Source organism: Myotis daubentonii, chromosome 8 (genome assembly GCF_963259705.1).
Source record: "Myotis daubentonii chromosome 8, mMyoDau2.1, whole genome shotgun sequence".
Classification (NCBI taxonomy): domain Eukaryota; kingdom Metazoa; phylum Chordata; class Mammalia; order Chiroptera; family Vespertilionidae; genus Myotis; species Myotis daubentonii.
The window spans coordinates 38,669,740-38,696,171 of NC_081847.1; the positions used below are offsets into that span (position 1 = coordinate 38,669,740).

At 43.1% G+C, this 26,432-nt stretch overlaps 1 protein-coding gene across 1 annotated transcript in view; it reads right to left on the reverse strand.

Moving 5' to 3' along the window:
• The window catches only part of RBL1 (RB transcriptional corepressor like 1), an 89,574-nt gene that overhangs the window by 36,297 nt on the left and 26,845 nt on the right, over positions 1-26,432 (reverse strand). Inside the window, exons 10-14 of the mRNA XM_059706087.1 lie at positions 23,957-24,069; positions 23,395-23,498; positions 15,126-15,263; positions 9,945-10,109; positions 6,117-6,249 (exon numbers count right to left, since the gene is read on the reverse strand). Coding sequence (XP_059562070.1) covers positions 6,117-6,249; positions 9,945-10,109; positions 15,126-15,263; positions 23,395-23,498; positions 23,957-24,069 — 653 coding nt within the window. The remainder of the gene's footprint in view (positions 1-6,116; positions 6,250-9,944; positions 10,110-15,125; positions 15,264-23,394; positions 23,499-23,956; positions 24,070-26,432) is intronic.

Below are 26,432 nucleotides of genomic sequence, written 5' to 3' on the forward strand. Positions count from 1 at the left end.
GTTCAGGACAAAGAGCGAATCTTACAGGCAGAGAGACAGAAAGTTACATTCAAGGGATCTCCCATTAGATTATCAAATGATTTCTCAACAGAAACACATCAGGCCAGAAAAGAATGGACAGAAATTTACAAAGTGATACAAAGCAAAGGACTGAATCCAAGAATACTCTATCCAGCAAGGCTATCATTCAAACTTGAAGGGGAAATAAGAATCTTCACAGACAAAAAAAAGGCTAAGGGAGTTTATCACCATCAAGACAGCAATGCAAGAAATGCTAAGGGGACTGGTGTAAAAAGAAGAAATAAAAAGCTCAGAAAGAAAACAGCCACACAAAAAAAGAAATGGCTACAAACAAGTACCTTTCAATAATAACTTTAAACGTAAACGGACTAAATGCTCCAACCAAAAGACATCGAGTGGCTGAATGGATAAAAAAACATGACCCATACATTTGCTGTCTACAGGAGACCCACCTCATTAGAAGGGACTCACACAGACTGAAAGTGAAGGGATGGAAAAATATCTTTCATGCAAATGGAAAGGAAAAGAAAGCTGGGGTAGCAATACTTAAATCGGACAAAATAGACCTCAAAGTGAAGGCCATAACAAGAGATAAGGAAGGCCACTTCATGATACTAAAGGGATCAATACAACAAGAGGATATAACCCTGATAAACATATATGCACCCAATGCAGGAGCACCCAAATACATAAAAAAACTCCTGGAAGATATCAAAGGAGAGATCGACAACAATACAATCATAGTAGTGGACTTTAATACACCACTGACATCACCGCATAAATCCTCTAGACAAACAATCAGCAAAGAAACAGCAATCCTAAATGACTCACTAGATCAGATGGACTTAATTGACATCTTCAGAACACGTCACTCCAAAGCCACGGAATATACATTCTTCTCAAGGGCTCATGGGACATATTCAAAAACAGACCACATACGGGTCACAAAGTCTCCCCAAATTCAAGAAGACTGAAATCATACCAAGCATCTTCTCAGACCATGATGGCATAATATAAGAAATAAACTACAATAAAAACAACCCAAAATACTCAAACACTTGGAAGCTGAATCGCATGTTATTAAATATTGATTGGGTTACCAATGAGATCAGAGAAGAAATTAAAAACATCCTGGAAACTAATGACAATGAAAACACAACAATCCAAAACCTATGGGACACAAAGAAAGAAATCCTGAGAGGGAAGTTTATAGCTCTATAGGCCTATCTCAAAAAACAAGAAAAAATGATAGTAAATCATCTAACTCTACAACTCAAAGAATTAGAAAGAGAGCAACAAGAAAAGCCCAGATTGAGCAGAAGGAAGGAGATAATAAAGATTAGAGCAGAAATAAATGACATAGAGACCAAAAAAACAATACAGAAAATCAATGAAACCAAGAGCTGGTTCTTTGAAAGGATAAACAAGATTGACAAACCTCTAGCCAGGCTCACCAAGAAGCAAAGAGAGTGGACCCAAATAAACAAAATCAGAAATGATAGAGGCGAAATAACAACAGACCCCACAGAAATACAAATGATTGTTAAACAATACTATGGACAACTCTACTCCAACAAATTAGACAACCTGGAGTAAATGGACATATTCCTAGAAAAATACAACATTCCAAAACTCAATCAGGAAGAATCTAAAAATCTCAACAGGCCAATAACTATGGAAGAAATTGAAGCAGTCATCAAAAAGCTTCCAGCAAACAAAAGCCCAGGACCAGACGGCTTCACAGGGGAGTTTTACCAAACATTCAAGGAAGAACTAAAACCTATCCTCCTCAGACTATTACAAAAAATCCAAGAGGAAGGAACACTTCCAAGCTAATTCTATGAAGCCAGCATCACCCTAATACTAAAACCAGGTAAAGACAACATGAAGAAAGAGAATTACAGGCCAATATCCCTCATGAACATAGATGCCAAAATCTTAGCAAATCGGATCCAGCAGTACATCAGAAAGATCATACACCATGACCAAGTAGGATTTATCCCAGGGATGCAGGATGGTACAATACCCGCAAATCAATAAACGTGATACATCACATAAACAAATTGAAAGAAAAAAACCACATGGTCATATCAATTGATGCAGAGAAAGCATTTGACAAAATTCAACACCCATTTTTGATAAAAACTCTCAGCAAGGTGGGAGTAGAAGGATCATACCTCAACATAATAAAAGCCATATATGACAGGCCCACAGCCAGCATCATACTCAATGGACAAAAACTAACACCATTTCCCCTAAGAACAGGAACAAGACAGGGATGCCCACTCACATCACTCCTGTTCAACATAGTACTGGAAGTATTAGCCATTGCAATTAGACTAGAAGAAGAAATAAAAGGCACCCAAATTGGAAAAGAAGAAGTAAAACTGTCCTCATTTGCAGATGACATATTATACATAAAAAACCCTAAAGACTCCATCAAAAAACTATTAGACTTAATAAATGAATTTGGCAATGTAGCAGGATACAAAATTAACGCCAAGAAATCTATGGCATTTCTATACACTAATAGTGAACTTTCAGAAAGAGAGACTAAAAAAACAATCCCATTTACCATCGCACCAAAAAAATTAAGCTACCTAGGAATAAACTTAACTAAGGAGGTAAAAGACCTCTACTCAGAAAACTACAGGACGTTGAAAAAAGAGATAGAGGAAGACATAAACAGATGGAAGAACATACCATGTTCTTGGATTGGTAGAACCAATATCATTAAAATGTCCATACTACCCAAAGCAATCTAAAAATTCAACGCACTTCCCATTAAAATACCAATGGCATATTTCACAGTCCTAGAACGAACTCTCCAAAAATTCATATGGAATAAAAAAAGACCCCGAATAGCTTCAGCGATCCTGAGAAAGAACAAAGTAGGTGTGATCTCAATACCAGATATCAAGCTGTATTACAAAGCCACTGTTCTCAAAACTGCCTGGTATTGGCACAAGAACAGACATATAGATCAATGGAATAGAATAGAGAGCCCAGAAATTGGCCCGAACCAATATGCTCAATTAATATTTGACAAAGGAGGCAAGAACATACAATGGAGTCAAGATAGTCTCTTCAATAAATTTTGCTGGGAAAATTGGACCGATACATGCAAGAAAATGAAACTAGACCACCAACTTACACCATACACAACAATAAACGCAAAATGGATAAAAGACTTAAATGTACGATGGGAAACCATAAAAATACTAGAAGAATCCAAAGGCAACAAAATCTCAGACACATGCTGAAGCAATTTCTTCACCGATACAGCTCCTAGGGCATTGGAAACTAAAGAGAAAATAAACAAATGGGACTACATCAAAATAAAAAGCTTCTGTACAGCAAAAGAAACCATCAACAAAACAAGAAGAAAGCCCACTGCGTGGGAAAACATATTTACCAATGTTATATCTGATAAGGGCCTAATCTCCAAAATTTATAGGGAACTCATACAACTTAACAAAAGGAAGATAAACAATCCAATCAAAAAATGGGCAAAGGACCTAAATAGATACCTTTCAAAAGAGGACATTCAGAAAGCCAAGAGACATAGGAAAACTTGCTCAAAGTCACTAATCATCCGAGAGATGCAAATCAAAACAATAAAGAGGTACCATCTCACACCGGTCAGACTGGTTATCATCAACAAATCAACAAACGACAAGTGCTGGAGAGGATGTGGAGAAAACGGAACACTTGTGCACTGCTGGTGGGAATGCAGACTGGTGCAGCCACTATGGAAGACAGTATGGAGTTTCCTCAAAAAACTAAAAATGGAACTCCCATTTGACCTTGTGATCCCACTTCTAGGAATATATCCCAAGAAAACAGAAACACCAATCAGAAAGGATATATGCACCCATATGTTCATAGCAGCACAATTCATCATAGCTAAGATCTGGAAACAGCCTAAGTGCCCATCAGTAGATGAATGGATTAGAAAACTGTGGTACATCTACACGATGGAATACTATGCTGCTGTAAAAAAGAAGGAACTCTTACCATTTGCAATGGCATGGATGGAACTGGAGAGCATTATGCTAAGTGAAATAAGCCAGTCAATGAAGGAAAAATACCACATGATCTCACTCACTCATAGATAATAAAGACCATTATAAACTTATGAACAAAAATAGATACAGAGGCAGAGCTGCCTCAAACAGATTGTCAAACTACAGTGGGAAAGCCGGGGAGGGTTGAGGGGCGGGGGGGCGTGGGGGTAAGAGATCAACCGAAGGACTTGTATGCATGCATATAAGCATAACCAATGGACATAAGACACTGGTGGGTAGGGGAAGCTGGGGGATTGTTAAGGGCGGGGGAAAAAGGAGACATATGTAATACTCTTTGTAATACTTTAAGCAATAAAACAATTAAAAAATAATAATAAAATAAAACAGGAAGGTGCCAAAACTAAAAAATAAAATAAAATAAAATAAATAAAAATAAAATAAGAGTGTCAATAAAGTTATAGAAGAAAAGCTGACTCTGGGAATATTGTTTACACTGCCACTGTTCAAGAGATTTACATATGTAGCTAGAAGTACTTTGTAAAGATGAAACTTATGGGTATAAAAGAAAAGTTTTTGTGACAAAAATGATGATACCCAACAGGAAGTAATGATGGCAAAAATTTAACATCAGAGAAACTCAGATATTTCACAGCATTGAAAGCACAAAGAATAAAATGTTGAAAGCTGGGAGCATTTGATATCTTGCTTCCTGGCACTGTCTTCAGTTTCAGCTCAAATAAACTCTTATAAAAATTCTCAAAAGTAAATAAGTAAATAAAATGTTGAAAACTGATCCAATATGAGTTTAAAAGACACAAAATAGATGCTCTACTCAGTAGGAGAAGGGAGCAAACACTATTTAAATTATTTTCTGTAAGTTTAAAAAAAAGACAAATAAAACACTTTTATTCTCAATGTTTTTAATGTTTTAAATTATACCATACTAAGTAAATATTTTTTACTTGTTCATTTGTCTAATCAAATAACTGATAGAGAATTTTTAAAGTTTTGACAAGATTTTTTAAAGATTATAAAACAATCCTAGCCCTGACCAGTTTGGCTCAGTGGATAGAGCGTTGGCCTGTGGACCCAAGGGTCCCAGGTTCGATTCCGGTCAAGGGCATGTACCTTGGTTGCGGGCACATCCCCAGTAGGGGGCATGCAGGAGGCAGCTGATCGATGTTTCTCTCTCATCGATTTTTCTGACTATCTCTCTCCCTTCCTCTCTGTAAAAAATCAATAAAATATTGTTTTTTAAAAAATCCTAGTTATTCCTCTTGTTTATGAGTATTATTTTATATGCACAGCTTGCACATTTTTATACACTTGCACTACATGTATAGCAAAGCACATGCATGCATGCATGCATGCATCCACACACACATAAAAAACTATACTTCAAAAATGGATCTTGAGCTATTTTACTATACACTGAATACTTTGTTCATCTGAGGTTTGTTCAGAGATATTCTGTAGTCAAAAGATTTTCTTAACTGATTTAAGAAAAAATAAACCAAGAGCTACATAATCCAGAAAATGTACACATCAGTATGCTATATCACAAGAAAAAATAAGGAAAAATGCACTAAAATCTTCCTATTAGTAAGGTTCAAATGAACTATTTTAAGAACTTAGTATAAATAAGTCAGTCATTAGATAAACTTTAGCTTCCCAATGAGTTCTCTGCTCTGCTTTAAATATTTCTCTCTCAAAGAGACATGCATAGACAGAGAGAGAATATAACTTTTGTCACACTTAAAAATTAGGTAGTTAGCTTATAAAGAAATAGTTTTCCACCATCATTTAGAAAAGGTGTGTGTGTTTATTAAAAGGCCAAGATATATTTTCACAATAATTGACACTGAATTACGAAAAATAATTATATTCAAAATCAGATTGGAAATCTTATTACTTTAAAAAGTATAGAATGAGCCACACTACGAGGTTGATGTAAGCATTAATCCTTCTTTAAAATCCTGATGAAAAAATAAAAAATATATTAATAAGACGACATTTTCTCTGAAAAAAATTATTTATTTTTCATTGTTTTACTAATGTTGAACCTACCCCTTCGAAGACTTCCACTGTCTGTCCGAACTTCTTTGACCCTTGGATGCATTAGAGGAGACATTGGCATCATGGGAAGATGACCCTGTACATTTCCCCCATTTCCTGTTTCAAAGTTATTTGGAAATATAACCTGTTGAAAACAAAAGCCGTTTGCTTTACATACAGATAAACCTACTGATGAAAACTTGCAACAGAAAATATGAGAAAAATCTTAACTTCTTTAACTATGTAATTTCTCTTTCCTTTTTTCTTCACAAAATTGCTCAATAGTTAATATTGTTAAATTGTGTGTAGAATTAATCACATTTAATCTTATCATCTATCTATGTAAGTTTATTGACAATTAGAAGTAAACCTATGAGGTAGGCACTATCACTCTCCACCTAGGGATGAGAAAAATGAGGCTCAAAATGTGATTACCTAAGGGCACACTGCTACAAAGTAATAGAGCAAGAGCATTAACTCAAATCCATTTCTTTCAAATTCATAACTTTTCTTTTTACTTTCCCAATGGACTCTATAATGGAAATATTGATGAACACTAAAGATTGCCCCATTAATCACAATGTTGCAAAAGACAAAAGATACATGGAAGAGAGATTTTCAAGGAAACATTTTCTTTTAAGTTCTTCCTGGTTTTGGACAGTTCCTTCAGTAGTTTGGGATTAGGGAAAAGACCATCAAACCTCAGAGGGAAGGCAGGGGAATAGGGTGGGGGGTGGGGGGTAAAAGATCAACCAAAGGACTTGTATGCATGCATATAAGCATAACCAATGGACAAAGACAGCAGGGGGGTGAGGGCATGTGGGGCGGGGGGGAAGAAGAGTGGCCAGAGAGAGGTCAATGGGGGAAAAAGGAGACATATGTAATACTTTAAACAATAAAGAGCTTAATTTTTAAAAAAAGATTAAATAAGGAGACACAGAAAAGCAAAGAATAAAAAGATAAGAGTTACAAAAGAATAACAGAGATGGAAGAAAAATCTAAATTTCTCACATGATACAAAAATGTAAAATGTGTTATTTGTATGTATTACTCACAAAGATTTAGCTTTTTATTCTAAATACTACTAACAAGAAGTATTTAATTCTTTACATGGACATTTGAAAAATTAAAAATGATGAAATTATTGGTGTATTAGATATACCAAAAGCAGAAGCAACAATAGAAAAAAAAACTGGACATCATCAAAATTAACTTTTGTATCCCAGTGGATTTCATCAAGAAAGTTAAGAAGACAACTAAAAGGGTATGAGGGCGATCTGGCTGCGACATCTGTCACCCCATTGATCGCCAGGGTTGATTCAGCTGATCTGGCTGGCTAGGCGGGTGTCCCCCTCCTCCCTCACCGATCCATGTGCGTCCCTCCCGAAGCTGCGCGCTCGGTCGAAGACGACGACCTTCCCACCCCCCCCCCCCCCCAGGAGAGGACCGGTCTTCGGTCAAGGGTATACGAGTAGCTGCGCTCCCCTGCTAGAACCTCCAAACAAGCTCTCAAGAAGACAACTAAAAGAATGGGAAAAAGTTTTGCAAATCTTATGTTGGCTATGGGAGTTCTATCTTCAATATATAAAGAATTCCTATAATTCAATAATAAAAAGATAAATAACCCAATTTAAAAACGGGCAAAGGATCTGAATAGATATTTCTCCAAGGAAGATATAACATGGTTAATAAACACCTGAAAAGATATTGGACATCATTAGCCATCATAAGAATGCAAATAAAAACCATATCACTTCATGCCTATTAGAATGGTTAGAATAAAAAAGACAGATAAGTGGGTTGGATAGGATGTGGAAAAACTGAAATCTTCTTACACTGATGGTGAGAAGGTTAAATGGTGTAGCCACTTTGGAAAATAGTCTGACAGTTCAAAAGTTTAAACAGTTACTATATGGCCCAACAATTCTACTCCTACACATATACCCAAGAAAAATAAAAATGTATGTCCACACAAAAACTTGTGCATGACTGTTCATAGCAGTAGTATTCATAACAGCCAAGAGATGGAAACAACCTAAATGTACATCAATTGATAAATGATATATCCATGCAATGGACTATTAATAAGCCATAAAAAGAAATGAATTGCTGGTAGGTAAACATGGATGAACCTTGAAAACATGCTAAGTGAAAGAAGCCAACTCACAAACAAATATGATATATTCATTGTATGACTCTATTTATATGAATTGTCCAGAATAGGCAAATGAAAGTAGATTACTGGTTGCTTAGAACTGGGGGGGGGGGGGGGGGGGGGGGAGAGAAAGAGGGTAAGGAAGTGATAGCTAAAGGGCATGGTTTCTTGTTGAGGTGACAAATATATTCCAAAACTTACTGTAGTGATGCCTGCATATATCTATGCTCATACTAAAAAACATGGGCTTGTTGTACACTTAATATAGGTGAATGTATGGTATGTGAATTTTATCTTAACTAGAGGCCCGGTGCATGAAATTCGTGCAGGGGTGTGTGTGTGTGTGTGTGTGTGTGTGTGTGTGTGGTGGATGTGTGTCCCTCAGCCCAGCCAGCACCCTCTCCAATCTGGGACACCTCAAGGGATGTCCATCTGCCCACTGGGATCAGGCCTAAACAGGCAGACGGACATCCCTTTCACAATTCAGGACTGCTGGCTCCCAACGGCTCGCCTGCCTGCCTGCCTGACTGCACCTAACCACTCCCCTGCCAGCCTGATCAATGCCTAACTGCTCCTTTCTGGCCTGATTGGCCCTAACTGCCCTCCCCTGCCGGTCTGGTCGCCCCCAACTGCCCTCCCCTGCCGGACATCTTGTGTTTGGGGGTGGTCATCTTGTGTACAGAAACACTGGTCATCTTTGACCACATGGGGGTGGCCATCTTATGTGTTGGAGTGATGATCAATTTGCATATTACCTCTTTATTATATAGGATAAAGCTATCTATATATATAATAAGCCAGTGTCCCTAATGACCGGAACGACCAAATGACTGGTTGCCATGAGGTGGCATTGACCACTTCTTGGTCCGCCCCCCGCCACCCGCAGGCTCTGTTGGATCAGCGATGGTGAACGGGGGAAATGGGGTGGGTGGCAGGAAGACTGGGCTGGCTGTCAGGCTATTGGGATCACCAGCTCATCCCTGGCTGCTCAGGGGTTCATGCTCGTGGGAAAGTAGGCACTGGCAACTTCACCTCCATGCGTGTGTGCCTGGCCGGCCGCTGATGGAATGTGCTGCCTGCTCGGGGTCGCTCACACCAGGGCAGGAAGGTTGCGGGCATGCCCTGCAGCCTCCATCAGTGCCTCAAGCCACAGCGGCAGTGGCGGTGGCACCCACATAATGGCCCTGAGCGGGCAGCGTGTTCTATCAGTGGCCAGCCTGGCACACGCGCATGGAGGTGAAGTTTCCAGCACCCACTTTTCCGTAGGCCTGAGCCCCGGAGTAGCTGGGGATGAGCTGATGATCTCAACAGCCTGACAGCCCAACGGTGGAGGCAGCATTTGGCCTGGGGACTGGCGAACGGGCAGAAGATGGCCCTGATCGAGGAGGCTAGGCCTAGGGACCCTACCCTCAAGATTTAATTGTGGGCTGGGCCTCTAGTCTATAATAATAAAAGCATAATATGCTATTTAGACCAGACGTCCTTCTGGACGAAGCCGAGGCTGTGATGGAAGCCCAGGTCCCAGGTGCCTGCCGGTGGCTGGAAGGAAGCCCAGGTCCTGGGTGCCAGAAGGAAGCTGGTGCCGGCAGCTGGGGGAAGGAAGGCCCCCTCTTGCATGAATTTCATGCATCAGGCCTCTAGTTATTTTATAAAATGACAGGATTATTAGCCTTGCCCTGACTCACTTCTTCACAAGTAGGAACCTTGTTTGCAGAAGCCTGGAGAGCCTCCCACAGTGCAGAATCATGAGTCCATGCTAAACTCTCCAAAATCTGTTCTTCAATGCTGTTCAGGTGTTTCACCATGTCCCTGGAAAGTCCCTCCTCTGAGCGGATCACCACCTCAATAACCTGGTAACAAGAAAATTGAGAAGATAATGCACTCTCAAGCCATCAGTTCTAGACTGGGTGGGCTTGCATGCACGAATAGCTCTGTTATTAATGACACAAAATCAAGGATATCACTGAAGTTTTTTTAAAAAATGTATCATTGTTGTTGAAAGTTATACAGATGTACCCTTTATTGCCCATTGATCCCTTCTAGCCTGCACCTTCTCCCACCCCAAGCCTTTACCACACTATTGTCTGTGTCCTTGAATTATGCATATAATTTCTTTGGCTAATGTTTTTATTGATTTTATAATTTTAGAGAGGAAGGGAGAGGGAGAGCGAAACATCTAAGAGAGAGAAATACTGATCAGCTGCCTCCTGCAAGCCCCTTATTGGGAATGGAGCCTGGGCATGTACCCTGACCAGCAATTGAACTGGGGACATCTCAGTGCATGGGACAACGCTCAACCAACTAAACCACACCAGTCAGGGCTGAAAGAGTTTTTAAGATCTTCAAAATACTTTCACATATATTTGTTTTTCATGTTTTCTTTATACATGGAAAATTAAGACAATGATAGGTGAAAACTGGGTAACAGCCCAATAATGGTAGAAGTCAGGTTTTGGGTTCCTAGCCTACTGCTATTTTGAATTCACTGCTATTTTGAATTCATATTATTCTTCCTAATAGCTCAAAAGGAGAAAATGAATAATATATTTAGAAGGAACTTTGTTTTTATATACTATAATTACATTTTAATAAGAGTAAATATCTATGGAGGGATTGAGCAAAGAAGAAGAAAAAGAAGAGAACTCATGGACATGAACAGTAGTGTGGTGACTGCTGGGGAAAGGAGGGTGGGTGGAAGAGGAAGAGGGCATAAATGGTGATGAGAAAAACAAAATTAAATTGGCTGGTGTTGCACAGTTGTTAGAGCATCGGCCTGTGCACCAAAGGGTAGAGGGTCCAATTCCCGGTCAAGGGCACATACCTGGGTTGCAGGTTCAATCCCTGGCCCTGGGTCGGGGCACATGCAGGAGGCAACTGATTAATATGTTTCTCTTACATCAATGTTTCTCTCTCCCCTCCCCCCCACCTTCTAAAAAATATCCGCAGGTGAGGATTAATAAAACAAAAAAAGAGTAAATATCTAGGACAATGTAAGTATATACACAAAAGTATTAATACTGATTATCATTAGAATTTTAATGTGATTTTAATATTTACATTTTTAGATAGCATATGAAATGGTCTTGTTTTATTATCCATTCAGTCTCCATATTTTTTGATTGAAGAATTTAATCTATCTGCATTAAAGTAATTGTTGGTATTAATTATTGCTATGTATTTATTGCCATTCTATTATTCATATTTTAGAATTTTTTCTTCTTAAAGAAGACCTTTTAACATTCTTGTAATACTGGTTTGGTGGTGGTGAACTCCTTTAGCTTTTTTTTGTTGGAGAATCTCTTAATCTGCCCTTCCACTCCAAATAACTTTGTTGGATAATCTTGGTTGTAGGTGCTAGCTTTTTTTTTTTTTAATGTTTTTATTGATTTTTTTAAAGAGAAAGGAACAGAGAGGGATAGTTAGAAATATTGATGAGAGAGAAACATCAATTGGCTGCTTCCTGCTAGCCCCCACTGGGGATCGAGCCTGCAACCAGGACATGTGCCCTTACTGGGAATTGAACCCGTGTGACCTCTTGGTTCATGGGTTGATACACAACCATGATGCAAGCATGTAGATCCTTGCTTTTCATGACTTTGAATATTTTGTGACAATCTCTGGGCCTGCAAAGTTTCTATTTAGAAATCAGCTGACAGTCTATGGGTACTCCCTTGTGGATAACTGCTTTAAAGATTCTCTTTATCTTTTATCTTTGGTATTTTAATTATGCTGTGGGCCTCTTTGGGTTCATCTTGTTTGGGCTACTGTGCTTTCTGAACTTAAATGTCTATTCCCTTTACCAGTTAGGGAATCATTTTTTCAAATAGGCTTTCAATTCCTTGATCTTTCTCTTTGGGAAACTGATATAGGGTTAAGCCTCGGACTGACCTGTTGGCAAAGTCACAAACAAGTCCCAGCTTAGAGGGCACAGTCCTCTTAGCATAATTAGGTTTGACCTTATAACACTCCCTAGATCTTATCTGGGAAGCTAATGGGCTGAGGAAATGCAGGAAGTGTAACCATGGTCAAAACAAGTGAAACTCACAAGAACTGTGTAACTATGGTAACCACTACCTTGTTTACCTCTCACTATAAAAAGCTTGGTGAGGCCTGAGCACAGTGGAAGTCCTTCCTCTTGAGTTGGACTTGCTTGCATGGTCCCCCAATATTCCCAAATTATCTCATGTCTTTTCTTTTTCATTTGTTGTGCGGCTCCTCTTCCAGACCCGAAACCTGAACCACGCAGGACGTGGAGGGATACACTTATGACATCTGGCGCCCAACGTGGGGCCTGATAGGAGCACAAAGGGATCAAACACACAGGTAGTAGCAAACACTGTCTTATTGAGAGTTCCTCGTAAAGCAAAAATGGAACTATTTGAGCTATAATTGAAACTATACCATTTTATAGGTGCAAGTGCAGCAGCTAATTTCCACGGCGTACTTTGTAGAGGCCAGTTGTCATGTTGTAATTGAGGCCCAACATTTCTCTTCTCTTTTTGGCATGCCCCTGAGGTGAATTGTTGGTACATTTGAAGCCCCAGAGGCTCCTTAAACTATCCTAATTTTTTGGGATTCTTTTTTCTTTTTGCTATTCTGATCAGATGTATTGTGCTTCCTTATCTTCTAAATCACTAATTTGATTCTCTGCTTCATCTACCCTCCTGTTGATTCCATGTACTGTAGTCTTCATTTCAGAAGTTATATTCTTTTCTGACTGGTTCTTTTTTGTTTTCAATCTCCATTTTTATGTTTCCTATCTATTTGTTGAAGTTCTAAGTTCATCTACTCTTCCCCTACATTCATTGAGCATTCTTTTTTGAAAAGTATTTTTTATTTTTATTGATTTCAGAGAGGAAGGGAGAGTGAGATACAGAAACATCAATGATGAGAATCATTGATCGGCTGCTTCCTGCATACCTCCTACTTGGGATCGAGCCCGCAATCCGGGCATGGGACCTTGACCACAATCAAACCTGGGACCCCTTGGTCTACAGGCTGATGCTCTATCCACTGAGCAAAACTGGCTAGGGCTCATTGAGCATTCTTATAACCAGTGATTTTTAACTCTGGATCTGGTAGATTGCTTATCTCTATTTTGTTTAGTTCTTTTTCTGGAGTTTTGGGACATGTTTCTTTGTCTCATCATTTTGGCTGTCTGTGTTTGTTGCTATGTATTGGATAGAGCTGCTATGTCTCCCAGTCTTGGGAGAGTGGCCTTATGTAGTATGTGTCCTGTAGGGTCCAATGGCACAGTCTCCCTGGTTACCCAAGCTGGGGGATCTAGGTTCACCCTTCCCTATGGGCTATATGCACCCTCCTGTTGTAATTGAGCCTGACTGCTGTTGGCATGTTAAAGGGAGGGATTTACCTCAAGGCCGATTGGCTGCAAGAATGGCTGTCACTACAGTGCAGGAGTTGCTGTGCAGGGGCCAAACCTATGGAGCAAAACTCACTTCAGCAAGACTCTGGTGCCCATTGATACAGCTCCTTAAGTGTGTAACTCATGGAGCGGTTGGGTGGTGCTTTGGCCTGGTCTAAAGCTATCTACTCATTGCACTGTCCCTGAGACCTCCTAGGATGTGCAGGCCAAGATTAGCTGCCGCTGGGCCTTGCCTGGGGACACCTGGCATGAGCTAAGAGAGCGATCTGCAGATGGCTGCTACTTGTTGGGCTTCAAGGTGCCTGGGAGAGACCAAGTTATGAACCAAGGCCAGCTGGTGCTGCTAGTGCTTAGCCTGGGCCACTTAGCAAGAGGTTCAGAGCAGGCCAAGGACAGACTACTGCTTGTTTGGGGTTTATGCACCTTTGAGAAATTTTAGGAGAATCTGCAGCATGAGCCCAAACAGGCTATTTGTATGGAAAAGCCACTGGAAATGGCTTTGGTGTGTCTGAAAGTTGTATGGGGTGAAGTCTCAGGGAATCAACAGAGTGGGGTGAACAGTGTTAGCCAGGCTGATGAAGACCCAGATATGGAGCCTGTCTGCTGCCTGTATGGGGAGAGTGTTCAGCAAAGGAAAAATGGCCTGACAGCACTTCTGTCTGAAAGAAAGCCATCCTTCCAACCATTGTCCCAAAGCCAGACAATTTAGTTCTTCCCCATATGTCCCTGGGGCTTTTTGAACTGCTGCCCCAGCAATGGAATCCAGAGAGGTGAATCCAAGTAAGTCCATACATAGGCCATTTAAGAGGAACTGCCTAGGACTCCAGCAGCCTTCCATCTCACTCAGTCAGAATCCAGACTGGTTTTCACAGCCAAAGTTATGGGGACTTCTCTTCCCAGCATTAGAACCCTGGGCTGGGGTACCTGGTGTGGGGCTGGGGAACCTCTGCAGCAGAGCTATCCCTCCTGATTTTAACTGCCACTGAGTGAGGACCAGACTATGCTGCATCTCTGCCTCTCCTCCCAGTCTTAATGTGGCTTCTTTTTTTATATACTTAGTATAGGACTTCTGTTCAGCTAGATTTCAGGTGGTTCTGAATGATGGTTGTTCTGTACTTCAGTTGTCATTTTCATGTGCTTATGGGAGGAAGGGAGTACTGCATTGAACTTCCCTGCCATCTTGAGAGGAAGCCCAGGATTATGATTTTCATTCATAAATATGGGAAATTCAAAGTTAACTACTTAGTTTCTGGTTGTATTCGCCAGTCAGTGACAGAAACAAAACCAACCTTGTGAGATTGGCTTCATTTACATATACCCTTCATTCTCTCCCCTTTGTCCTTGATTCCACCCAAAAGGAATATGTGTTTTCAAAATACTGCTGTGAATATTTTCCAAACATCAGTACAGCTTGTTTCTTCAGCATTAAGATAAATAGAATTCTACGTGAGGTACACCATAAACAGAACTGTCTTCATCTCACCTTATAAAAATAAAATGGCCGCAAATTGAGAACTTCAATAATCCAGGGAAAAGTACGAGGTGAGCTATAAGCAAAGAGCACAATTTCCAAACAACAGGCCATCAAGGAACGATGGAATATATCTTGCTCTAAAAGAACCTTGGAAAAGAGAAAGACCACAGTTTAATATTTCTAACAAGTTTAGCTTTTGTCATTCTATAAAGAAGACTATAGAAATAAGAAAAAATCATTTGTACACATTATATTATACTAGATTATCAGAGATAAAAATTTGAATTCTCAAACTGGTAAAGAGTTTTCTTATATAATCCTGCTCAATGGTAGATATATTTAAATGAGGCATACATCACAACCTGCTTTGAAAATTGAGCAAATAACAAAATAGTCAATATTCCCATTAAAAGAAAAGCGCTAAGAATTTTTTAATGGGTTTTATTACCAGTGGTTTGTCAACATAAGGGCTTATTAATCAAAAAAACTAAAATCAAAAGTATTATAATATCATGGCTGACTTTAAAAAGTTCAGAGAAAGAGTTATTTTACTAAGATAAATTCTTGTTTCATCATTGAGTTTAAGATTCAACATCAGTTTTTAGTTTTAAACAGGCTGTTTATTGCCATCCTTCTTTTAAATATCACTGCAAATCAACCAAGAGAATAATAAACAGAATCTATTCTGTAGAAAACTAGGAGACATCCGTAACTGCAAGCCATCTACACTAATAAAAGAGAAAAATGGTAATTGGTGTACGACGATACCCTTTTCATTGGCTAATCAGGGCTATATGCAAATTAACTGCCAACTAAGATTGGCAGTTAACTGCCAACAAGGTGGCGGTTAATTTGCATATGTAGGTACAACGCAGGGAGGCGAAAGGGAAAGCAGGAAGAAGCCCCCTGCCACTGACAGTGATCGGAAACCCTGGGGGGAGCTAAGAACTGGGGGGCAGGGCAAAGGCGGCCCTGGGGCCGCCTTTGCCCTGCCCCCCAGCCATGATCGGAGAATCAGGCGCCTTTTCCACCCTGGCCAGTGATAGCAGGAAGTAGGGGTGGAGCCAGCGATGGGAGCTGGGCACGGTCGAAGCTGGCAGTCCCAGGAGCTAGGGGCCCCTTGCCTGGGCCTAAAGCGGAGCCCACGATCGCGGGGCCGCTGCAGCTGAGGGTCCCCGCTGCCTGGGCCGAACGCCTCAGCCAGAGGCATCCTGCAGGGGCAGGGGCGGAGCCCGTGTGATCGCGGCGCCCCCCGCTGCCACTGCGGGTCCCCGCTGCCCGGGCCGGACGCCTAGGCCAGAGGCATCAGGCCTGGGCTGGGGGCAGAACCAGTGATGGAGGGAAATGAGGGTCCCCTGCCCAGGCCTGACCCTGCGATTGGAGGGTGATGGGGGTCAACGCCTGAGGGCTCCCAGTATGTGAGAGGGGGCAGGCTGGGCTGAGGGACACTCCCCCCCGCCCCACACCCAGTGCACGAATTTCGTGCACCGGGCCCCTAGTCCTATTTAATAAAGAGATAATATGCTAATTAGACCAAACAGCTGAACGACCATCCAGACGAAATTCTGGACAACCATCCGGATGACCTTCCAGACAAAGCCAGGGCTGTGAGGGCTGGCCAAGGCTACGAGGGGCTGTGAGGGGCTGTGAGGGATGAGGCTGAGCCCCTCACACGAATTTCGGGCCTCTAGTCCTATCTAATAAAAGAGAAACATGGTAATTAGCCATACCTCCGCTACCCTTCCCATTGGCTAATCAGGGCAATATGTAAATTAACGGCCAGCCAAGATGGCGGCCGGCAGCCAGGCAGCCTGAAGCAAACATGAGGCTTGCTTGCTTCAGTGACGGAGAACTCCAACGTTCCCCACCTGCCACTGCCGGCCTCTGAGCTTGCAGTTTGAAACATTGTTACAAATATAGAAGCTAAACAAAACTCCAGAAACCTGCTTTCAACCAGCCAGGATCTCAGAGTTGGAGGTGAAACAGTGTTTCGATTATAGAACCCAAACAAACCAGATACCTGCTTTCAGCAGCCGAGGCCTAAGAGCTGGAGCCAAGCCTCAGAGCTAAAGTTGGCCCAGAATAAAAAAAAAAAGGAGCGGTTGGGAGCTTCAGTCACCCGCCAGCCTGAAAACAGCCCTCAGCCCCTCACCCAGACTGGCCAGGCACCCCAGTGAGGACCCCTACCCTGAAGGGGGTGTGACCAGCTGCAAACAGTCATCATCCCCTCACCCAGGCTGGCCAGGCACCCCAGTTGGGGACCCCCACCCTGATCCAGGACACCCTTCAGGGCAAACCAGCCGGCCCACACCCATGCACCAGGACTCTATCCTATATAGTAAAAGGGTAATATGCCTCCCAGCACCGGGATCAGCGTGACAGGGGGCAGTGCCCAAACCCCCTGATCGCCCTGCGGCTCTGTGTGTGATAGGGGGCGGGGCCACAACCTCCCTATCCGCCCTGCTCTGTGCCTGATAGGGGGGAGCTCCCCAACCCCCTGATTGCCCTGAGGCTCTGTGTGTGACAGGGTGCGGCTCCCCAACCCCCTGATCAGCCCTGCTGTGTGTGTGACAGGGTGCGGCGCCCCCCCAATTGGCCCTGCTCTGTGTGTGACGGGGTAGAGCCATAACCTCCCCATCGGCCCTGCCCTGAGTGTGACAGTGGCAGCGCCCCAAACCCCTGATCGGCCCTGCTCTTTGGGTGATAGAGGGTGGTGCCCCAACCGCCCCCTATGGGCCCTGTTCTATGTGTGACGGGGTAGAGCAGCCGTGGGCAAACTACGGCCCGCGGGCCGGATCCGGCCCATTCGGCTGTTCTATCCGGCCCATTCGGTTGTTCTATCCGGCCCACGGAGCCGAAAGAGTGGAGGGTTCTCTTGCTCTCCCCTCCGCTCCTTCACCAGAAGCAGTGTTAACATGTATTAGTTCACACAAACACTCCATCCATGCTTTTGTTCCAGCCCTCCGGTCCAGTTTAAGAATCCATTGTGGCCGTCAAGTCAAAAAGTTTGCCCACCCCTGGGGTAGAGACATAACCTCCCCATCGGCCCTGCCCTGAGTGTGACAGGGCACAGCGCCCCAACCCCCTGTTCCGCCCTGCTCTGTGTGTGAAAGGGGGCGGTGCCCCAACTCCCCTATCGGCCCTACTCTGAGTGACACGGGGGAGCTCCTCAACCCCCTGATCGGCCCTGCTCTGTGCATGACAGGGTATGGAGCCCCAACCCCCCTGATTGGCCCTGCCTGTGATTGACAGGGGGCAGCGCCCCAACCCCGATTGGCCCTGTCCTGTGCGTGACAGGGGGTGGCGCCGCAAGCTCCCCATCGACCCTGCCTTGAGTGTGACAGGGGACGGTGCCCCAACCCCCCAATCGGCCCTACCCTGAGCGTGACTGAGGGTGGCATTGCAACCTCCCGATCCGCCCTGCTTTGTGCATGACAGGGGGTGGCGCCCCAACTCCCCAATCGGCCCTGCTCTGAGCCCGACCAGGGACTGCACCTAGGGATTGGGCCTGCCCTCTGCCACCTGGGAGCAGGCCTAAGCCAGCAGGTCGTTATCTCCCAAGGGGTCCCAGACTGCGAGAGGGCACAGGCCGGGCTGAGGGACTCCCCCCCCCCCCCCCCCCGCCGAGTGCACAAATTTTTGTGCACTGGGCCTCTAGTCTATATAATAAAAGCCCAGTGACCGTTACAGTGGAACTACTGGTTGCTGCCACCAGCGCCACTGCAGAGCCTGAGGGCCGCAGGGCCAATTGTGCTCCCACCACCAAGGCACTGGTAAAGAATGAGAAGGTGGCCAGAGTGAGCATGCAGCTTGAGATGAAGGCTTTGTGGGACAAATTCAATCAGCTGGGCATTGAGATGACCATCACCAAGGCTGGCAGGTCAGGGCACCCCTCTCCCCGCTGTGACTCTCCCCACATGGCGCCTGTCTCAGCCAGCAGGCTTTGGCCCAATCCACGTGAGCGAGACTGAGAAGTGAGGTGGGGGGGCACAGCCTGGCCACCTGCGGGTCCCTCTTGGCACGGGCCAGCTCCTTCACTCTCTGAGTCCCGTCTCTAGCAACAGCTGCCTGGCGCGCTGGGCTGGAGGGTACTGTTCGGGAGGCCAGGAAGGTGACAGAGAGAAACCTTGTGGACCTGCCACCAGACCAGCAGCCCAGGACCCAGGACCACCAGAAACGGACCGGCTCAGAGCACACCAAGCTTGAGGGGTAAGGTAGCTGCCTGTGAGAGGCCTTGCCACCAGCTGGCTCCTGGTGGATCCCACCTCAAAGGAAACTCAATCTTTGGTTCCTTAGTTCAGTCTATCCCAGCTAAAGAGGAGCAGCTGGGCACATTTTAGGGGAGAATTAAGACTCTAAAACAGTGTGTTTTGTTCCCTGGAGATTGCTACCCAGTTGTCTTAGGCCTAAATTCAGGGTGATTGTGGGGCCTGGCTCTGCCTCTGGGGCCCATGTCTTCCAATTGGCCTGTATTTGTTGTAAGGCCCCAAAGAGAAGAAGGGGAACAAGTTTTTCAATGCAATGGATTTGACCAACAGACAAAGGTGAGTGCCGGGCTATGTCTAATGTACACACAGAGATGCCAGCTCCCGACCAAAGGGAGCTCAGGGCCTGTTTGCAGAGCCTTCTCTTGGTTTCTGTTTCCTTGCTGAGACCGTCCTCCCTGAGAAGCCTGGGGTCCATGCTCAGCTCCAACTCAGTGGGTCTTCTCCAGGCTTCTCCCCGCAGCTGGCTGCACCCCAGATTGGCCCCCAACCCCAACTGGGACGGGGCCAGCCGGACCCCACCCATGTATGAATTTGTGCACCGGGCCTCTAGTAAATTTATAAAGACTAGAAGTGGATAGAAGGATGACAAATTACTAAGAATAAAGTAGAATGGTCAAACATGAGGGCCTGAAGAGACACACTAAAAACAAATTTGCTCTATGGAACCTGAAAAGAAACAAAGCAACCAAAGGCACGGGCAGAATAAAAGCAGTGGCTGGGCAAGGGGCCAACATGGATGTATGTTGTAGTTAGAACTATACCTACCCAACCCCCACTCTAAGGAGTCAGAAGATAGGCCTCTAGTCTATCCCAACAGAGAACCTAAAGAATTATTCTCTGTAGAACTGAACTGGAGAGACTCAAAACTTGAGAACACAAGGCATAGAAGATTGAGGTTTCAGGTAGAAGTTTGCAGACTAAATTGTGACATCAAGTTTCCCTTCCTTGTTCTGCTCAACCACAGCAATGTGAGGTAAAAGATTAGCAGATATTTCTCTAGAGAAACCAAAATATTAGCAAAACAGTTGAGGGTCTGTAATACTACATAATCACCGGAGGTTGGTGAGCTTTTATTTTATTTTTTAAAATTTGTTTTTATTGATTTTAGAGAGAGAGGAAAGGAGGAGGGGAGGGAAGAGAAAGAGAGAGAGAAACATCGATGTGAGAAACATCTATCGGTTGCCTCCTGCACATGCCTTGACTGCAGATTGAACCCATAACCTGTGCATGTGCCCTGACTGGGAATCAAAACTTTTGGGACAATGCTCAACCAACTGAACTACATTACTAGGGCAAGGCTGGTGGACCTTTATTTCCACTCTTGCATACAGAGCTTTTGAATCAAAATGTCTTTCAACATAAGGGTTTATTAGTGTCTCATTTTTAGTGCTTCATCCAAATAAAAGTAAAAGTAAACATCTAAGAATGATCCAACATTTGAGGAAACCTCCCATTGAAAGACAAAGATCAAAATAAACAGAAAAGAAACACAGAGGAAACAGACAATTCAAGCAACAGAACACAACTTCAAAGAAATCTAAATTAATAACCTCAGAGAGAAAGAAAGAGATCTTAGAAATTAAAATATAGCTAAAATAAAAAACTTTATTAGGATTGAATGATGAAAAGTTGAATAAATATCCTTACAATTATAACAAAAAGAAAAAACAAAACAAAAATAAGAGAAGAGACAGCTGGTGTGGCTCAATTGGTTGAATGTCATTCCAAGCACAAAGAGGTCACTGGTTAGATTCTCAGTCAGGCCACATACCGAGGTTTCCGGCTTGATCCCCAGTAGGGGGCATGCAGGAGGCAGCTAATCGATGTTTCTATCTCTCTCTCCCTCTCCTTTCCTCTCTCTAAAAATCAATAAAAACATATTTTTTAAAGTAAAAGAAAAATAAGAGAAGAAAAATAATCCTGAACATCCCTCATCTGAAAAATAAAATCTACAGTGAGATAAATCAGTGGGCAATATATTATGTAAGAAATAATGCAATAAAATGACCCCAAACTGCTGGACATATATTTGGGATTAAAAGAACAATTTTGCTCAGTTGTTGAGTGTCTACCTATGAACCAGGAGGTCACAGATTGATTCCCAGTCAGGGCACATGCCCAGGTTGCAAGCTCGATGCCCAGGTTGCAAGCTCAATCCCCAGTGGGGGGCATGTACGAGTCAGTCAATCAATGATTCTCTCTCATCATTGATGTTTCTAACTCTCTCTTCCACACCCTTATTCTCTAAAATCAGTAAAAATATATTTAAAAAAACAACAAAAGAACAACTTTATAAGAATGTCCAATACATGAATGAAAAGACACAATAAGGCACTTTATTATAAAGAAAGGATATTGCCCTAACCAGTTTGGCTCAGTTGATAGAGCATCAGCCCGGGGACTGAAGGGTCCCAGGTTCGATTCTGGTCAAGAGCATGTACCTTGGTTGTGGGCTCGATTCCCAGTAGGGGACGTGCAGGAGGCAGCTGATTGATATTTCTCTCTTATCAATGTTTCTAACTCTACATCCTCTTCCTTCCTCTCTGTAAAATCAATTTAAAAAAAGAGAGAGAGGATATTGCCCTGGCTGGGTCCTCAGTGGTTAGAGCATCGGCCCACAGATGAAGGGTAGTGGGTTCAATTCCCAGTCAAAGGTATGTATCTGGGTTGCAGGTTTTTGTTTTTTTTTTGAGTTGCAGGTTTGATCTTGTGCCCCCCTCAGGGTGCATGCGAGAGGCAAACCAATCAATGTGTTTCTATGGCATCGATGTTTCTCTCTCTCTCTCTCTCTCTCTCTCTCTCTCTCTCGCTCTCTGCCTCCCTCCCTCCCTGCAATCCTCCCTTCTACTCTCTCTAAAAATCAATAGGAAAAATATCCTTGGGTGAGGATTAACAAACAAAAACAAAAACAGAATATCAATATTCCAGAAAGTAAACACAGGACACATACCAATAATGAGAACTGGAATGCCATTGGACTTGAATGCCAAAGGAAAATGACTGTTAATCTAGAATTCTAAATACATGTAACTGCCAATCAAATGTGAGTCTAAAAACCATTATGGGGATGTGCAGCACAGCTGGCGTGGCTCAGTGGTTGAGCATTGACCTATGGTCACGGTTCAATTCCCAGTCAGGACACATGCCCGGGTTCTGGGCTCAAATCCCAGTGTGGTGCATGCAGGAGGTAGCCGATCAATGATTCTCTCTCATCAGTGATGTTTCTATCTCTCTCTCTCCCTCTCCCTTCTTCTCTGAAATCAATAAAAAACAAAAAATAGATAAAGAGAGAGAGGGAGAGAGAGAGAGAGAGAGAGAGAGAGAGAGAGAGAGAGAGAGAAAACCAGTATGCAAGAATTTATTCCTCTAAAATCCCTGGGAGGTACGGACAAATACTTTAATTATCAGTTGGCTTTAATGTTTGAGGGAAGGGGGTTTATTATTAGCTAACTGCGAATGAAGGACAAAAAAAACAGTACCTGAATGGAAAGGATACTGATGGTGCACCAAAGACGAATTTTAGACATTTCACATTCCTGCCTAGATGTGACTAGCTCTTGATGTGCCAAAGATAACTAAGGCCAACTTAGTTAATATGTCATCTTGGCTAAGTTTGCCCTTAACCGCTGACCTCCACAATGCAATATACTGTAGAACCTCACAACCCATTGCTTCCAGGCTTAAGATACACACACACACACACACACACACACACACACACACACACACACACATAGTATATATGTTTTTTAAAATGTGAATTTATTGATTTCAGAAAGGAAACGAGAGAAAGATAGAAATATCAATGATGAGAGAGAATCACTGATGGGCTGACTCCTGCATGTCCCCTACTGGGGATCAAGCCTGCAATCTGGGCATGTACCCTGACCAGGAATCGAATCCAGGATCTCCTGGATCATAGGTGGATGCTCAACCACTGAGCCATGCCAGCCAGGCCAGGCTTAAGATTTATGGACCTTGCTAGAGGCTGATAGAGGCAATTTACTTACTGACATGTCCATTCCATGAAGTCTTCGTGTTTCCTGAACCATTACAGTCTCTAGTATTTTATAATACAAAATTTCTGCAAGCTTTAGTCTGTTTACAGCAAAGTCTTAGGGGGGGAAAAAGGGAAAATTTGTTAATAAAACATAGCTGTTAAGGACTAAAGAACAAAACATATAAACTTAAATCTGATAAATTAAGAAAGCAGGGAACCCTGGCTGGCTTCTCAGTTGTTAAAGCCACAGCCCAAAGAGTCAGGGGTTCAATTCCAGGTCAAGGGCATGTACCTCAGTTGCAGGTTTGATCCCTGGCCCAGGTTGGGGTGCAAATGGGAGGTAACCAATTAATGTGTCTCTCACATTAATGTTTTTCTCTCTTTCCCAACCCTCCTCCCTCACCTCCACTCTCTCTCTCTCTCTCTCTGTCTCAAAAAAAAAAAAAAAAAAAAAAAAAAGAAAAGAAAAGAAAAAAGAATAGCAGGGAAGGAAAAACTTGAATTTCTACTTTTTTGGGGGGGACAATCTGTCTATTTTTATTGCTGTATTAACTTTAGTTTTGTCTTCTTACCTATGTGAGATCCTGGTTGTTCATCTGTTGATTGAGTATAGTGTTGACAGAAAGTCTCTCCTATTTCTTTCACTATTTTCATAATATTTTCCATAGGATTACGCATACAAGATCTATAAAATACAATAGGAACTCAATTACCAGGAAAAAAAGAACAACCCAGCCTACCAACATTTCTTCTTTTAAGAATTAGCTTGGTTTTTCATGATCAAAGTTATAGTCTCAGTTGTAAACCTAAAGTGTTCCAAATAAGATGCATCCAAAGAGACCCACACTAAGACACATTATAATTAAAATGCCAAAGGTTAAAGACAAAGAGATAATCTTAAAAGCAGCAAGAGAAAAGCAGTTAGTTACCTACAAGGGAGCATCCTTACGACTGTCAGCTGATTTCTGAACAGAAACTTTGCAGGCCAGAAGGGAGTGGCAAGAAATATTCAAAGTGATAAAAAGCAAAGACCTACAACTTAGATATGTAAACTAGCATATTTCAAACAAGTCTACAGCCTCTAAATGAAATAATTTGACATTATGTTTAGGAATTTCAATATTAGAAGAATCAACAGCCACTATATTATGCTTATATTTATGACATTCTAGAAAAGGCAAAACTATTTCTTTCACCAGCTAGGGGAAGTTTTTGTCATTATTTCTTCAAGTAGGTTTTCAATATCTTGCTCTTTCTCTTCTCCTTCTGGCATCCCCATAATGCGAAAATTAGTATATTTGAAGTTGTCCCTGAGGCTCCTTAAATTGTCTTCATATTTTTGGATTCTTTTTTCTTTTTACTCTGCTGATTGGGCGGTTTTTGCTTCCTCATATTCCAAATCCTTGATTTGATTCTTGGAATCCTCTACTCTACTGTTGAATCCCTGTAAATTATTCTTTATTTCAGTTAGTTAATTTCTGACTGGCCCTTTTTCATGTCTTTGACATTCTCACTAAGATCCTTGAGAATCTCACTAAGTTCCTTGAAGCTCTCATTAAGATCCTTGAGTAATCTTATAACCATTGTTTTGACTCTGTATCCAGCAGTTTGCTTGCTTCCATTTCTTTCATTTGTAACATGTTTCTTTGTCTCCACATTTTGGCTGCTTCCCTGTGTTTTCTATGTATTAGGTAGAGCTGCTATGTATCCTGGAATTGGTACAGTGACCTTGTGTAGTAGGTGTCCTGTAGGGCCCAGTGGCTCAGCCTTACTAGACACCTGAGCTGAGACTTCTATGTGAGCCTCTACATGGGCTGTGTGCACTGTCCTGTTGTAGTTGAGCCTTAATTGTTGTCACTGGGAGGGGTTGACTCCCAGGCCAATTGGCTGTGAGGAACAGCTATGACAACAGCAGAAAAGCTGCTGTGCAGGAGACACCCCTATGGGGCAGGACTTGCTTCAATGGGGCTTTGGTGCTCACCAAGTCCTCCCCTTGGATGTGGTAGGGTTGAAAACTGTCATGGTCTGAAGCTGACTACCGGGTACACTGGCTCTAGGGCCTCCTGGGAGGTGCAAAGTCAACTGCTGCCTATGCCCTGCCTGGGGCCACCCGACACGAGTTACAGAATGATCTGCAGATAGGTGCTATTTGTGTTGGGCTTGGAGGTGCCCAGGAGGCCAAGCTTTGAACCTTGGAAAGCTGCTGCTAGTGCTGGGCCTGTGGCCACTTATCCAGAGATATGGAGCATGATGAGGCCAGCTGCTGCTTGTTTGAGAGATTTTGGAAAAGTCTGAAGCCTGAGCCAGGACAGGCCATTCATATGGAAAACCCACTGCAAACAGCTTGGATGGGACTGCAAACTGGGTGGAGTGGGGTCTTGGGGTATCACCAGGACTGGTGAACAGTGTTGGTCAGGTTGATGGAGACTTAGATATGGCTCCTGCCTGTTGGCTCTGTGGTAGGGGGGGGTCTTAGCCAAGGAACAATGACCTCTGCCAGCAATTTTGTCTGGGAGAAGGCTGGCCCCAGTTGTCCTGATGCCAGACAATTTAGTTCCTCTCTGTATGTCCTTGAATCCTTTCAAGTTGCTGCCTCAGTGCTGGAGCTCAGAGACAGTGAGTCTGAGTAAGTCTGTGCACAGGTCCTTTAAGGGGAACTGCTTGGGACTTCAGCAGCCTCTGTGTCACTCAGCCACAATCCCCACTGGCTTTTACAGCCTGAAGTTATGAGGACTACTCTTTCTGGCATTGGAATCCTGGGCTGAGGGTCTGGTGTAGGGGTGGGACCCTTTGCTTCTCACTGGGGTAGTTCCGCTGCCAAGATATTCCTCCTGATTTTTAACTGCCATATGTGGATGTCCGACTAGCCCATTCTGGCCTCTGCCCCACCTAGAGTCTCAAAGTGCCTTCTTTAATTCTCTAGTTGTAGGGCGTCTGTTCAGCCAGATTTCAGGCTGTTCTGAATGATGGTTGTTCTGTGGTTTAGTTGTAATTTTGATGTGGCGGTGGGAGAAGGTGAATGCCACATTTACCTATGCCATCATCTTA